General features: G+C 38.9%; 1 protein-coding gene across 1 annotated transcript in view; it reads right to left on the bottom strand.

The window, feature by feature from the left end:
- Window positions 1–14,509, bottom strand: part of zgc:110158 (uncharacterized protein LOC553590 homolog) — a 39,093-nt gene that overhangs the window by 17,739 nt on the left and 6,845 nt on the right. The window contains 3 exon segments of the mRNA XM_044167297.1: window positions 9,308–9,392; window positions 13,288–13,349; window positions 14,070–14,142. Of these exon segments, the coding sequence (XP_044023232.1) occupies window positions 9,308–9,392; window positions 13,288–13,349; window positions 14,070–14,142 (220 nt within the window).

Consider the following 14,509-nt stretch of genomic DNA (forward strand, 5'->3'; position numbering starts at 1 on the left):
ATTGAAATTGAATGCAAACTGAAAGCACATGCAGAGCGCAGTTGCCACCAGCAAAGGTAGATTTAGTATGCAGTCGGTCTTTATTAAAACCAACTGGCCTGGGGAAATACAAAAGGATCCAACAGTGCTTTTTTAGTTTTTGTAGTGGCGCCCACAGTACCGCCTATTTCCATTTCAACTCCTGCTCAGAGGTGGCAGACTGTCAGGAAACCTTGTGACAAGACTGCCTCCTTGAATCAGAATAACTCGATTCACAGAGACAGTAAATCTACAGGAATTTGTCTTGTTGACACTGGTGCAGGTAAACAATGACTGCTAATGCAGACAGAACATACAGGTATGGGGACAACGAGAGCATACCTATATGCAAAGAAACAAGTTCAGGAAGACAGTACTATCCACAGTAGACATTAGCGCTGCACTAATTAGTTGATATAATGAACATGGATTTTTGTAGTTCAGCTGATTTATTCATTTTCAGGCTGAATGTATGGAAAAGAAAGTCTGTAAATGAATGTGTGTGCAAATGAAGCGCTGGGTGGCAGCACAACTTGAAAGGGCTTTAATGCCTGACATGTAGCAGGAAGGAGAAGAATAAGTTTCTTTCATTGAAGCTGGCTGAAAGTTCAACAAAACCCATGGGACACATTTTCAAATGTCTGGGAATATTTACCCTGTTTAAACTGTGAACTATATTTTAATGGTCTTCCTCGGCAGCGCTACACAAACACGGTGTCAAAGCATCCCAGAGCCACGTCTGCACAGAAATAACATTAAGCAAGCTTTAATGTTACCTGGCTATCAATAATACAGTATCTGAACTACAGACCTGAACTGTAGCTCATCGTTGTGGCTTCAATAGTTTTGGAGGGAGAACTGTTAACTTTTGCTTTTTTTTTTTTATTTTTCTTTTCTTTTCTTTTTTAAAAAACAGCGTAATACAACATCAGCAGTCTTTTTAAAATTATATTTAAGCATCTACAGACTGGCTCACTATATTAAGAAAATATACACCAACTATGTGTTGTTTTTAAAACTCTATAGTGTAGTGGCGCCCACAGTACTGCCTAGTAATAATTGGCTATACATCCATGAATTATGATTTTCTTTGCCATAATGTAGAGTACCACTACTTTATCACTCCAACCTGTGGAGACAGAGCTAATGGCCCTGGTAGTCATAAAAAAATATTCAATACAAATCTATAATGACTTTCATATATTATTAACACAAAATATATTTAATTCTAGCTAAATATTATGAAGATAGAGCTGACTTTCTGACAAGTCCACTCCACGGTTTGTGGACATTTTGACAGATAGTTTCTACCTATTTCTCTTTTGGTAACAACAGATCAGACTATAGCATCCATTGGGCGTCCTGGTGGCCTAGTGGTCAAAAAGACCATGTAGCCACAATGTCTGAATCTGGATAGGGACCTTTGTTACATGTCATGCCCCTCTCTCTCCCATCGTTTTCTGTCACCTATCCACACCTCAAAAGGCCCAGAAATACCTAGAAAACCCCCCAAAACAAAATCATGTAAATCAATGCCCCTTAAAAACAAACTTTCAAAAAGAAAACAAAAACACTAAAAAGCACTAAAGCATTAATCATTACATTAATCAACAGACTTGTATTGATCTTGGATGAGGCAGAACAAAGATCAAAAAATGTCTTACAATCATCTAAAACTATAATGATTTATTAATCCATTAGTTGATTGAAAGGAAATTAATTGGCAACAATTTTGATAATCATTTTCAATTTTCTTTTAAATTTTTTTGAAAAAAAAAAAAAAAAAGCCCAAACTTTACTGAATCCTGCTTTGCAAAATAAAAAATGTTCTGCTTTTATTTGTCTTATAGGATAGTAAACAGAATATCTTTGGGTTTGGGACTGTTGGTCGGAAATGACCATCATCTGAATAAGTCACCTTGGGCTGGAAACTTTTTTGCATTTTTCACTGTTTTCTGACATGTTATTGACCAAACGATTAATCGAGGAAAATAATTGTTAGTTGTAGCCCTTAAATCACCAGGAATAATGTGGCTAAATACGTTACTGACACATTTTCCACACACAGGCAGGTATCAGTTGGTTGCTGTTATTGAGCAATTCTGATTAGGTCATTTTAGTGAAGCTACTTCCTCCTGGTCCAAGGGGGGGTTATCTGGTTTGGTCTGTGGGAAGCAGGTTTAGATCTCGCTTCAGGCAAAAAAGCTGCAGACATGCAACAACCTTTGATTCCTGTTGTAAAACATTCACTCAACTTCAAATCGAGACAACCAAAAAGTACCGTGCAATAAACTTTATCCACCTCCCTGTGGCACCACCATGGTGTCTTTGTGGCAAAATATTTCAAACTCTGACATCTCTGACAGCCAAACTTTTGGCTCCCTGTGAGGACACCATGTTGCGCTATATTTTCCTCCTTAGTACAAACCCTCAATGTTGATTAATAATCTATCAGAGAACAAAAGACTAATGATCTGATTGGCTGGTATAGTACAGTATGTAGATGGGCTCTACAGAATAGCATTGATCCCCTCCCTCTCCATTTCCCTCTACCGCACCCATAGGACCTACCGGACAGATCAATAGTGCTCAACACATTATTGACCTCCGCCTGATACCTTTCACAGGGATAAAGACAGAGACATAAACACAGGATGGAGAGAGGGGAGAAGTAGGAAGAGACAGTGAATGTATCTGTGTGTGTGTGTCTGTATTTATGTGTGTCCCTGCCTGGAGAGGGTACTAATCTACATTCTGGTTCGCACTGATATGTACCTCATCACTGTCTCCTTGACCTGCTGTCCTTAGCACACGGAGAGAGGGGGAGAAAGGGGGGGGGAGTGAAGGAGTGAGGACGGCAGAGAGTGAGAGTGTGGAGACGGGAGGAAAAATAGCTGACTGTGGTGATCTAGCTAATTTATCAGCCCAGTCAAAACAGTGTGTTTTGTTCTGGAGCAACAGGATACGGCAGCTACTCTCACTGTCACGTCTGACAAACACACACACACACACACACACACACACACACACACACACACACAGAAAGCCCAGCTGGTCCTCAAAACTGGCACACCAAACACACAAACGCTTCCCCAAAAAGCTGCTGCCAAGGTAGCAGTACTGAACCAGACAGGCGGACTCGTGCACACGCAAACACACATGCACACACACCAGATGACAGCACTAATACATGCTGCAGACACAACATCCACTTAGCCAACACTCCAGAGAGAAGACAGAGGACGAAAGACAAGAACATGAGCAGAAGGAGAACAACTGAACCAGAATAATGCTTCAACTAAACTTACAATAAGAGATTCTCTCTACATTTTGGCATCAACACTTATGACGCTGATGTTAAATTTATTCTTATTAATACATTAATATAACAAAATGGAAGTCCATTTGTCCACACATATGAAACTTTCTCCTTTTGCTGGCCCTCCTTCACCTCGGGGTCAGCTGCCTAGACAGCTTTCAGGTGATGTGGAGTCAATCGGTCAATACCAATCAGGACACTCGCCCTGTCCACTCCACCTCCGCCTCTGTGTTCATGTTGGGGGTTAGTCATCTTAAAAGCTGTTTAAGTGACCTAGTGTGGAGTGGAAGTGGCCAAAAAGTGGCCTCTCAGACAGCACTGTCTGCCTATATGGAACAATCATTTTGTCCCTACCTAAATGTATTTGTTTTTTACCCAGATAAGTAAGAATACATTTTAAAAAGAACGTGCCATCTATTATATAGCACACGTTGATTGTTTATGTTGAGCATTTACAGGTAGGCAGTACATAATATACTGTATTTACTGGGTGAACGAACAAGGCGTCTACAGGTTGAGCTTAAAAAAGGACCACACCAGTGCTAGTGCTGGGCGATTAATCAAATTTTATATTTTTACGATTTTGGCTTCCAACGATTATGAAAACAAGATAAAACGATTATTGTGCTGCATTCCATTTTGCAATGATGCTCTTGTTTTGTCTTTTGTTATAAATCCAGCGCATCCCTTTCCTTCACAGCGGTGCATTTTCACCCCTCCCTAAAAGCCCAAACTCACTCTTAACCAGGCTGTGGCATGTTCATGTTTATGTCAAGCAACAAAATCATGATTTACAAAGTGAGACTAATAACTGTCAGTATCATTCAATGTTTTATATCAGTATGATTAAAAAAAACAAACAGTGTAACTTCATTTAATTATTTCTTCTACACCCCCCAAACATTTTCCACTGTCAGAAGCTACTGTCGTCTGTTCTACTGCAGTTTCACGTTATCTCCCAGGCTCCCATTGTTTCCCAAAAAATATTATAAACAACAGGGACAAATGGCTGCCTTCACTCGTGAAACACATCAGGCTGTGCAACATATGTATTGCAGTTTTTCCTAACTTCCTATCACCCAGCTAATGATCATGTTTAATGGAGCTCTTTTCACTTTTTCCATTACAGTGCACTGATTGGTGGCAGAGAAAAGGCAAAAAAGGCAGAATAATTGAAACTATCTTTTGGGAAAATAGAGCTTCTATTGATTCAGCTGCAATGAAGATTATTTTGGCTTTAAAAGCAATGTTTGGGGGAAAAAACATTGCAGGTTGTTTAAAATGCTGTATAACATTAGTGAAGGCAGCAATATATGTATATGTGAGCTGCTTTTAAAGATTTTTGAAGATAAGTTTTAAAAAACCTGACTTCTGGTGGGTAAACTAAACCTGCAGCATAACAGACAGCCGTTAACTGCAACTAATACAGCTAGTTTAAATATTTCATGACCATTTAAGGCAATAGAAAAAACTGAACCTGTGCCATCAAGGCATCAGAAGGTACTGAATAGCCCCAAAACATAAAACTAAAAAAAATTGGTTTCCAGTGCTTTATACTACTGTTTGCACTTGGAAACAGGTGGATTTAGAAAAGAAAATGAGATCTTTAAATACTCAAAAGACAATTAATACACTGCATTATCATATTTGCCAAATCTAATAAAACTAAGTGCTAAACAAGTATAATTTTAGAAGAAATGTGAAATTTGAATAAATGTAAGAACCATTATTTTCCTAAAATAGCCCATACTCCACTTAATTTCACATAAAGCTATCTTTAGCGTTATGGGTTCACACACACACAGATCTCCTGCAGTTACTCGATTTAAACTTAAAAAGAAAAATAGGCCTATCTTCCATTTCTCCCCCTCTCTCATTGTTTTGATATTTGCCAGCTCAGCTCCATTTTCAAATATCTCAACTGTCTCTTGGTTGTGTCTTCATGTTGTCTACACTGCCCTCTTTCCTCTTGGCACTACTAGGCATTGTGGGTAAACAGCTAGATTAGCCAATCAATCTTCTCTAAGGAACAGAGGTACTAGTGGTGGAGAGAGAGAGAACGATAAGGCAAGTGAGACGAGAGGGGGCGGACTGGTGTGTTGGGTGAAGGAAAGAGTAAGAGATATAGTTAAGAGGGTGGGAGGAAAAAACTGAGGGAGAGGGGGAGGGAGAAAAGATGCAGATGTGGGGGTGTCGCAGAGAAAACATGATGTGAACAGGCTGGAGTTACACAAAAGAGAGACAGAAGAGGGCAGATGTGTAAAGACAGAGTGAATAGGAACAGTGCAGGTTAAAAATAGAGGAAGAGTCCGGAATGAATCAAGTAAGAGCATCAACAACATAACTGCAGATTGACACAATGCTGTAGTGTATGGAAATGTGCATTAATTTGCATTTCCTTTTGCAGATTTTCTGGAATTTTGTGCTAAATTTAGATGAAAACTTTGCTGCTGAGCTGTGAGCAGTTCAGTCAATGAGTGATGTTCCCTCGTCCGATTGTTTCATTTTAATAATTTGTAGTCTTCAAGGAGGTAAAGCTCGGGGTTTCCAACAGCGTATCATAGTGGAAACACTCCACCTCGACTGAAATGAAGAGCGCCGAATTAACTCCTGGTCCTAATTACATCTGTTTGTGAAAGTATGCAGTTCATAAAATATGCCTCATCTTTTGTTTTCCTTACTCTCCAACTTCACTTCAACTAAACAAATCAAATAAAAATACATTATATAGATGCATCACAATGAAATGGTAAAAAATTCAAAAATAAGACCTGTAAATTCTGTATTTAATATATGTTAAGCCATTTAAGCCTTAACTAAAAACCTGTATGAATAGCTAAATTAAAAAAACATCAAAATAATGATATGAATCTGTATAGGAGGGAACAATCTTCTTTCCAAATGCTAACCCCTGTAAGCCTGCCTCTTTGCTGAATCAGATGCTTAAAGCGACTACTTAAAAGCAATGATAAACCAATAACTTGACATGAACTAACTACCAAGTCACTAACAGTCTAACAGTCCCTGCATTACTTTTACAACCAGTGTCAGGACTTGAGGAAAAAGTAGCCTTGACTGTAACCATAAACCTTTGCTGCGTCTCTGCACCCAGCAGAGAACTGTGATAATGCCTCTTAAATGCTGGCTTGCAATCTAGCAATCCTCAAAAGACTAAGAAACTCTTTTGAGGTGAGGTGAAATATTGTTTTTTTCTTCCAATGCCTCTGCCCGGTTCATTCTTTTGAAACCAGTAGAAAGGACCTGTGCTCAGAGACTAGCCTCAGGGGGCTGGAGCCAAAATTAAACCGGTCCCATCTCCTTCGCTTTATCACCGTTAGGAGCAGACAGCAAGCAACCGTGTAGCACACCCATCTACATATATATAGTCACACACACACACACACACACACACACACACACACACACACACACACACACACACACAGGGTTAACTGGCACTCCGGCACTGAGGGTGTGAGCCCCTCCACCCTCTTTCTATGGGCTGGTTGCCAAAGATGCCCCCCATCCAAAACACACACACACACACATATAAATCCCTGGCTTAGCCTTGGCCCAGTGCTGGGATTACCGGATTAGAACTCTATTCCATTATCTCCCCACACTATACAGCGCGCACACACACACACACACACACACACACACTCTTGGCCAAAAAGGACAGGCACACAGTGTCAATCACAAAACATGACATTTACACACAAGTGGATACAGTTACAGTTTCTCTTCTTAGTGGAGAAAAAAACAATTATTTACAGTATTATTAGACAGTATCGTGGAGCTGTTGTTAGTTGACTCCTTCTGCAAGAGACCTGGACCTGAGCACCTGTGACAACAAGTAGCCACCCAGCTGAAGAGTCCTTGAGCAAGACACTGAATCCCTACAAACTCCAGAAAGGCTGTTTCATAGCTGACCCTGACATCTGACCAGCAGCAAGACAGGTGAGAAGAAGAATTTCTCCTTCGAGCGCTCAAAGGCATCAAATAATTTCTCAAGGATGCACAGAACATAAAACTGAACAATTCTTGTGAATAAAAATCACAAGAATCAAAATAAAAATTCCAAGGATCATGATTTTCTCACTCAGTTCAAGTTTATGTTATTTATATAGTCAAAAAAAAAAAAATCACAAATTTGCCTCAAGGGGCTTTACATTCTGTACAGCACACAACACCCTCAGTCATAGGACGTTCGGAGATTCCTAGAGAAACTATGGAGATACAAAGTGGTACAGTAGCAGCGACTTTCATCTTTGGTCTAGACAATTTTGAAAACAGCACCTCCAAGGCTTGGAAATATTTGGTTCTTTGATAATAAATCAAAAAGGCACAAGCCTGTGTAAATAAAAACTTCAAGGGAGAAGTTAACTACGACTCCCATGGTGCATTTTGGTAAGAAACATCGAATCAAAGCTTAAAATTCTGTTACATTCAGCAACTATGGCGCTGCTTTTTGTTCCCAACTGCAACGACGAAGAAGCGTTATTGAGTTTGCAACACTAACAGCTTCTTCTCCATAACAATGGCGGACAAGGATCATGGGTGTTGTATTTAGGGCCGTCAACCATGCCAAACTGATGAACAAAACATAAGTTCCCAGAAGCAAAGCTGAAATAATTAAAGCTGAGGCCCATAATATCAACCTACACAATCGTTACATTATCCTGCAGAGTCCTGTGATTCAATGTAAAGTAACATTAAAGATATAATTAAAAAGAACAATTTGAAATGACAATACAGAATAGAGAAAAACACCAGTGACTCCTCCCATTTCATAACTATTTTAGAATAAAAATATTGCCTTTCTAATCCCCTTGCACCTTGAAGAGCTTATCAGGTGTGATGATGGGACTGTAAAAGGCTCCCCTATAGATGTTTGTGTTGTCAAGGCAGCAATTTTCTGTCAGTTTTTGAAACTTGATAGCTTCACCATATTCACCACTTATACTTTGATAACGTTTCAGGTGGTTTGATAAAGTTGTGGTGATACTGTGAAACAAACTGCTTGCAAAATAGCTACGGTATGTGCTTCTCAGTGTCATCATCATCATCTTTGAATCAGCAAAACTTCCACATAACAGAATGTGACCCTGATAGTAAAGGAAGTTCATCAGAAGGGTTGATACATTTCTTTTCTCTTCTTTAATTCAGACTCATTTTGTTCTTTGTTTTTTCTGTTCTCCCAAAGTTTTTACTGTCACTTTACTTCCATCTCTCTCACTGTTAAATTTGTTTTCATTTCTGAACTCTCTGCCTTTGCAAAGTTAGTCACATGGTGTAACTCTGTCTTGTCATTTATTGATGCAACTTCAGAAGTTAGGAGCAGTTGGTTTGATGCAACACATAACTCCCTATTATAGCTGAAACATTTAGTCGATTAATTGTTTGTTATTTTTAAAATGCCAAATATTGCATGTTTCTAAATTATGAGGATTTGCTGCTATCAACAGTTTATCTTCAGGTTTTGAAGTGTTGGTCATAAAAAAGAAAGGAATTTGAGGACATCACCTTGTAATGGCCATTTTTCATTATTTTCTTACAATTTATACCCCAATTAATGAATCTACTAATCAAGAAAATAATCTGTAGATTAATTAGTCACAGCCCTACTCCCTGCTAAAACAAAGATGGCAAAATTACACAAACGTCATTATAATTTTGATATTAATATGATTATTTGTGAAGTCAAATTAGTGTGTAGTCAGCTGGTATTTCTAGGTATTCCCTGTCCAAATGTCCTTGGGGTGCACATTATCCTTTACCTGCTCTTGTGGGTGCCACTTCAAGATTCTCCTTACATACTTGACCTCACTATTAATATATGTACCGTGTTTACATGTGTGTCTCAAGCAGACATGTAAAGAAACAAATACCTGATTCCACAGTGAGTAAAGAGTGATTGTTTTTCTGTAAAAAGAAGAGAAGTGGCTGCAGAGCCCGTCTGTCACTTACGTAGTCATGGAAGGCCTTTGCCTCACTGGAGTGCTCGCATGTCTCTCTTCGGTCTGGAGCCGCACAATACAAATCCCAGAATACACTGAAATTGGGGGGAGGGGGGAGAGGTCAAAGGTTACCAAACAGAGCAATACAAGCAAATGTATAACAGCTATTCATAACCCATTCACACACTCTCACTATCTCCCTGGTGCTCTTAAACTCCCTCTTATACACTTGAGCATCACTGTAAGAGGGCCACAATGCCATAGTCACCCACCCTCAATCAACCTCTCACTCACTCAGAATACACACACACACACACACACACACACACACACACACACATTACCATACTTGCATGGACCTTTCATTGACTGCATCCATTTCTTCACCCTACACAAGCTTATATACAAGCTTCTGTTTCAGTCTATTTGAACACCGTAAGTGGAAACACCTAACGACAACGCTAATTGCTTGTGTGCTACCTGTCTAAGAGGTCTTAATTGAATCAGTCTTTGTGTATTGATTTAGTGGAGTTGCTATAAACCGAGTGAAACAGCGTCATGGCTAACGAGAGGACTAATCAGGCAGCCACTTCACATGTCCTGGCAATCTGCGACGCACACAGACATGTTGAATCCCAAACATCTGGAATTTTTCATACACCTCTGCACTTTATAAGACACAGTTGTATTTGGGAGGCTCACAGTTCAATAATGAAATCAAATTCATCTTGAGCTGCTATTTGAGTTGTTTGAGCATATTAAATGGGATTCATGGAATATTTTGATCTCAAAAGTTCTATGAGAAGGACAGAGTGCATGTTTGAGCTACAAAGCAGCCCACATGGTAAAAAGGATGTCAGTGTGTTGCTCAAGGACACATCAACAGGGAGAAATGCTTAGAGGCTACTAGACTTAAACCTTTCAGTCAAAAAAAAATTATCTCCTTTTTCTCTACAAGCCTAAACAAGGAGAGGAGAAGAAGAAAAACATTCTTCCTAAAATCCTGACTGGTTGGCCCTCAGTTAAAAGATGAATCAATGTAGACAAAAAAATGCTTTGCTTTTAAGAAGCTGCACTTCTTAAGGGGTAATTTTATACTTGCATTTTTTTTTATTTCTTAAAATGTGCAAAGAAATAACCTACATTTAGATTTAAAGGAGCAGTGTGTAGGATTTAGTGGCATCTAGTGGTGAAATTGTAGTTTGCAACCATTTGAATACCGAGAAACTACGGTGGCTGTGAAACTCGTGAAAAAAATCAAAAGGCCTTATCTAGAGCCAGTGATTGGTTTGTCTGTTCTGGGCTACTGTAGAAACATGGTGGTGCAACATGGCGGCCTCCGTGGAAGGGGACCCGCTCCCTCTGTAGATATAAACGGCTTATTCTAAAGTAATGAAAACACAACGATTCTTATTTTCATGTGTGATTATAAGTATGTTTTCATTAGTGTATAAATATTATATTCCATATCTGCCAATAGCTCCTCCTAAATGTTACACACTGGACCTTTAAGTCCTTAATTGAACAAAAGATCAAACTTATTCTTTAGTTTTACCCAGGCCTGTTTTCTTTCAAATTATTATTCTGTTCCCTCATTTTCTTTTTATTAAAACATGCCCTTGGTCTCATATTGCTGATGGTGCTCTACAGGCCTGATGTTCATTCTTCTGACTCAGCAGAGACACTCCCCTGAGGTGAAAAGTTACACTAGATATTGTACTTTTTAAGAGCATTTAAGGGTATATTGACAAGTCTGTAATTTTACATCCACAGGTTTTTAAATATATTTGTTCCTCTGTAATATGTACAGTACTAATTTCAGTACAGTGACATTGGAAGCAAATGTAAGGTGGTTTAGCTCTCAAGTTTTGTGCAGTGAGTTTATTTTTTATTTGATTTAAAGGATAAGGTGGTTCTATATCTTCTTATCAACAAATTCCCTGAAAAGACCAAAACTAATAATGAATTGATCCTAATAAGTATTGTCTGTGTAGCCAAAGCCTGATGTGTCCAAAGCCAGGGTATTCCTCTGTGCCACAGACTTTCATTGTTAACTATCGAAACACATAAATGAGCCACATTGTTGCACTTAAAATAAAATAAATCCATAAAATCCAGCACACTGCTCTTGCTCAGCATCACTATTTATTAATCATACTAATGTTTCGGTCCCTCTGGACCTTCGTCAAGAGTGTTTTAAACAATTCTTAAAACATTGATCTTAAATAGATAATGCTCCACTTACTCTGTGTACACAGGTGTGGGACAGTTGTCTCTCAGTTATTTACAGCGACAAGTCTACAATATGTCACATTATATTCCACATATGCAACAAAAAGTTTCTGGATTATATAGAGCTACTTATGGTACACTCAAAATACAAATAGGACATATGATTGCATAACTTGGAATGACTTACGAAAGCTGCAAGGCTGATGTTTTCATTCATCAGATGTGTAATTTGTGTAAATGTACACCTGTGTACACAGAGTGGGCGGAGCATTACCTCTTTAAGATCAATGTTCTAAGAATTGTTTTAAAACACTTTTGACGAAGGTCCAGAGGGGCCAAAACGTTAGTATGATTAATAAATAGTGATGCTGAGCAAGAGCAGTGTGCGGGATTTTCTTTCTTTTTCCCCCCCTCATGACTTTCATACGCACCTGCATCGAAGGTAGTTGGGTGTGCGAATATTTTCTTTAAATACTTAAAAAAATATATATTTATTCACCCTTTTTTTAAGATTTACATCTTCAGTAAGACTAAAATAAGCTTGGAGTGTCACAGACAGTGCAGGGAAGTTGAAAAGTATTGACAGAGGGGATAACACATTGCTGGTTTTGGTCTTTTCATTGTTGACAGCAAGAAAAATATAGAATTACTCCTGCCTTATCCTGTAAATAACTGTTAAAATTGGTGAGACAAAATAGTAAAATCCGGTGCAAAACAGCAACTATGAATAAAACATTTCAGTAGCCTTTCCTTTGCTGGTCAGATTATCTGGTGAACTCTTGCATCTAGGGAAAATTTTCAAGTGAGGGCTTGATTCAAGTCTCAATAGTCTTAACTACAGTCATACACAGGCAGACACTATTCAGTTCAACCTTTATAATGATCTGCTAAATGTAAAAGATTTTGTATCACTGGAACCATAGATACCAAGATATTTCTCAGCAATGATCAGTCAGTGCATTTATATCAATTAGGTCCTCAAGAAGCAGCATCATATTTCACTAATACACTTAAAATATGTCAGCCTGGGTTTAAAAATGTTGTAGTAGGTAGGTTAGAAATCTGATTACTGACCAAAAAAAACCACAAGCAAGTGAAACTGCTGATCAGTGCTTAAGGTGATGACCCTAAAGGTCAAATCTTAGCCAGGGGCAGAAATGACAGGAGGAGGGAAAGGAGGAAGACAGCGGAGGGAGAGTTGGCACAAAGGAAGATGGAATGCAACGGGTTAATCTGCTAAGAATCCCTCTCCTACATGAACAAAGGAGAAAAGTGGGAGGTGGGGGGCACACAAAGGGTGACGAGAGGGTGAGGGGAGTACGGGGGGGGTCCATTCCCTAACCATCTGGATCTATTGTTTCAGGAACGGGGGTGAAGGATGGAGAACTGGAGGAGGGGAGAGGGGAGAAGACGGGGAGGGAGGGGTCATGCCCTCGGTGAGTCTGGTCAACCCCAAGGCTGAGACTCTGCTAGACCTACCTATGGAAGTCATTTTTAATCATTAATGAGGACAAGTACCATCAATTAAATTAAAATTTTTAATTTTTCAAAGTACATGAATATGTTCTGAATGTTTACATAAAATATGAGTTTAATATATTCAAAATTAAATTATGACTCTTTCCTGAGCCTTCAGACCATGAAAGCTCAAATGAAGCTACTGTTTGTGTATATGACAGTAATGAATTATGTAGGGCCGTGATGGACAGGAAAAAAAGAAAAAAAAAAGAAAAAAAAAAGAAAGTAAGTGACACTCACCACCACCACGAATGGAGGAATCCAGGGGGCTCCCCTAATGTAATATTCTTCTCCCATCGAATCTGTAGAGGAGAGGAGTAGAGAGGAGAGAGAAAAGTCACTTGCAGCCACTAGAGAGAGGATTATGTCTGCAGGTCCAGGGGTTAAGAACATATAATCAGTCAGTCTCAAACTGTCAATGGCCTCAGACGTGAAGATAGGCATCTTTCTGGCTCTGTCAATCTCCATCTTCCGGACTCTCTTCCTTCTGTTATGTCTCTGTCATGTTTCCCTTTTTTACATGCGAAATGTGCTTTGGATCCAGGGAATAGCTCAATCATATACTCATTCTTTCATTCATTCACTGTCTGTCTGCACCCAAAAAGGTTGTTAGGAGAAATGTATACAAACAACACAATGCATACAAATGTCTATAATGGCCCCATGTTTTTACACTAAGATACTCCATAGCAGACAGTGAGCATGATCTGGTGTAACTTTATAGCATTTCCTTTGAGAAAAAACACCTCATGCTCTGTAATGATGTTTAGCATGTTTGCGCTGACAATACAAGTTGTCGTAAACATCCACTATAGCTGAGTTACAGTATGTACAGTTTTACTAATGAACAAAGCTGTTTTACATCAAGGCCCAAGTGACGTGTTCAATTTCCTTGCTGGAGATTTTTCATCAATTCTTTATCTCTTCTCCTCAGCTCTAGATAAGCAATTTTCCCAAAAAAGCAAAAACAATGATTGGCTCAGTACTTTATAAACTGGTTAGAGTCCCGTATTTCATCTTACCTCAGACAGGAAGGTCTGTGCGGACTTCTGTGCTCCCACATGTAGCAGGTACTCGTACACATATAACGCTAACCTGAAATGCAAAAGAAAAATAGTTAATGACCAAATTCAGCTTCCTTATTTCTCAACACCATTGTAATGTCAGACACTTCCTATTTGCACTTAATGCAACTAAGATTAGATTTATTTGGGGCGTCCCACTTCATTTTCATGCAAACACAGCACAACTGGGCAACCAAAAGCAGGTCTACAAGAGCAATTTTCAACCAAATAGTCCAACAAACTAGAGGCCCCTTGAGCTAATAATCAAGAACTATTTCAAAGACAAAGTTATTTTAGTGCATTTTTACCACATCTGAAAAAACATAAAGAATAGGTATTAACAGACCAGCAACAATGGATAAAAAAGTGGCTCAAGGTTTCGCTTGAAATGACAACAC

This window comes from Siniperca chuatsi, linkage group LG15 (genome assembly GCF_020085105.1).
Source record: "Siniperca chuatsi isolate FFG_IHB_CAS linkage group LG15, ASM2008510v1, whole genome shotgun sequence".
NCBI lineage: Eukaryota > Metazoa > Chordata > Actinopteri > Centrarchiformes > Sinipercidae > Siniperca > Siniperca chuatsi.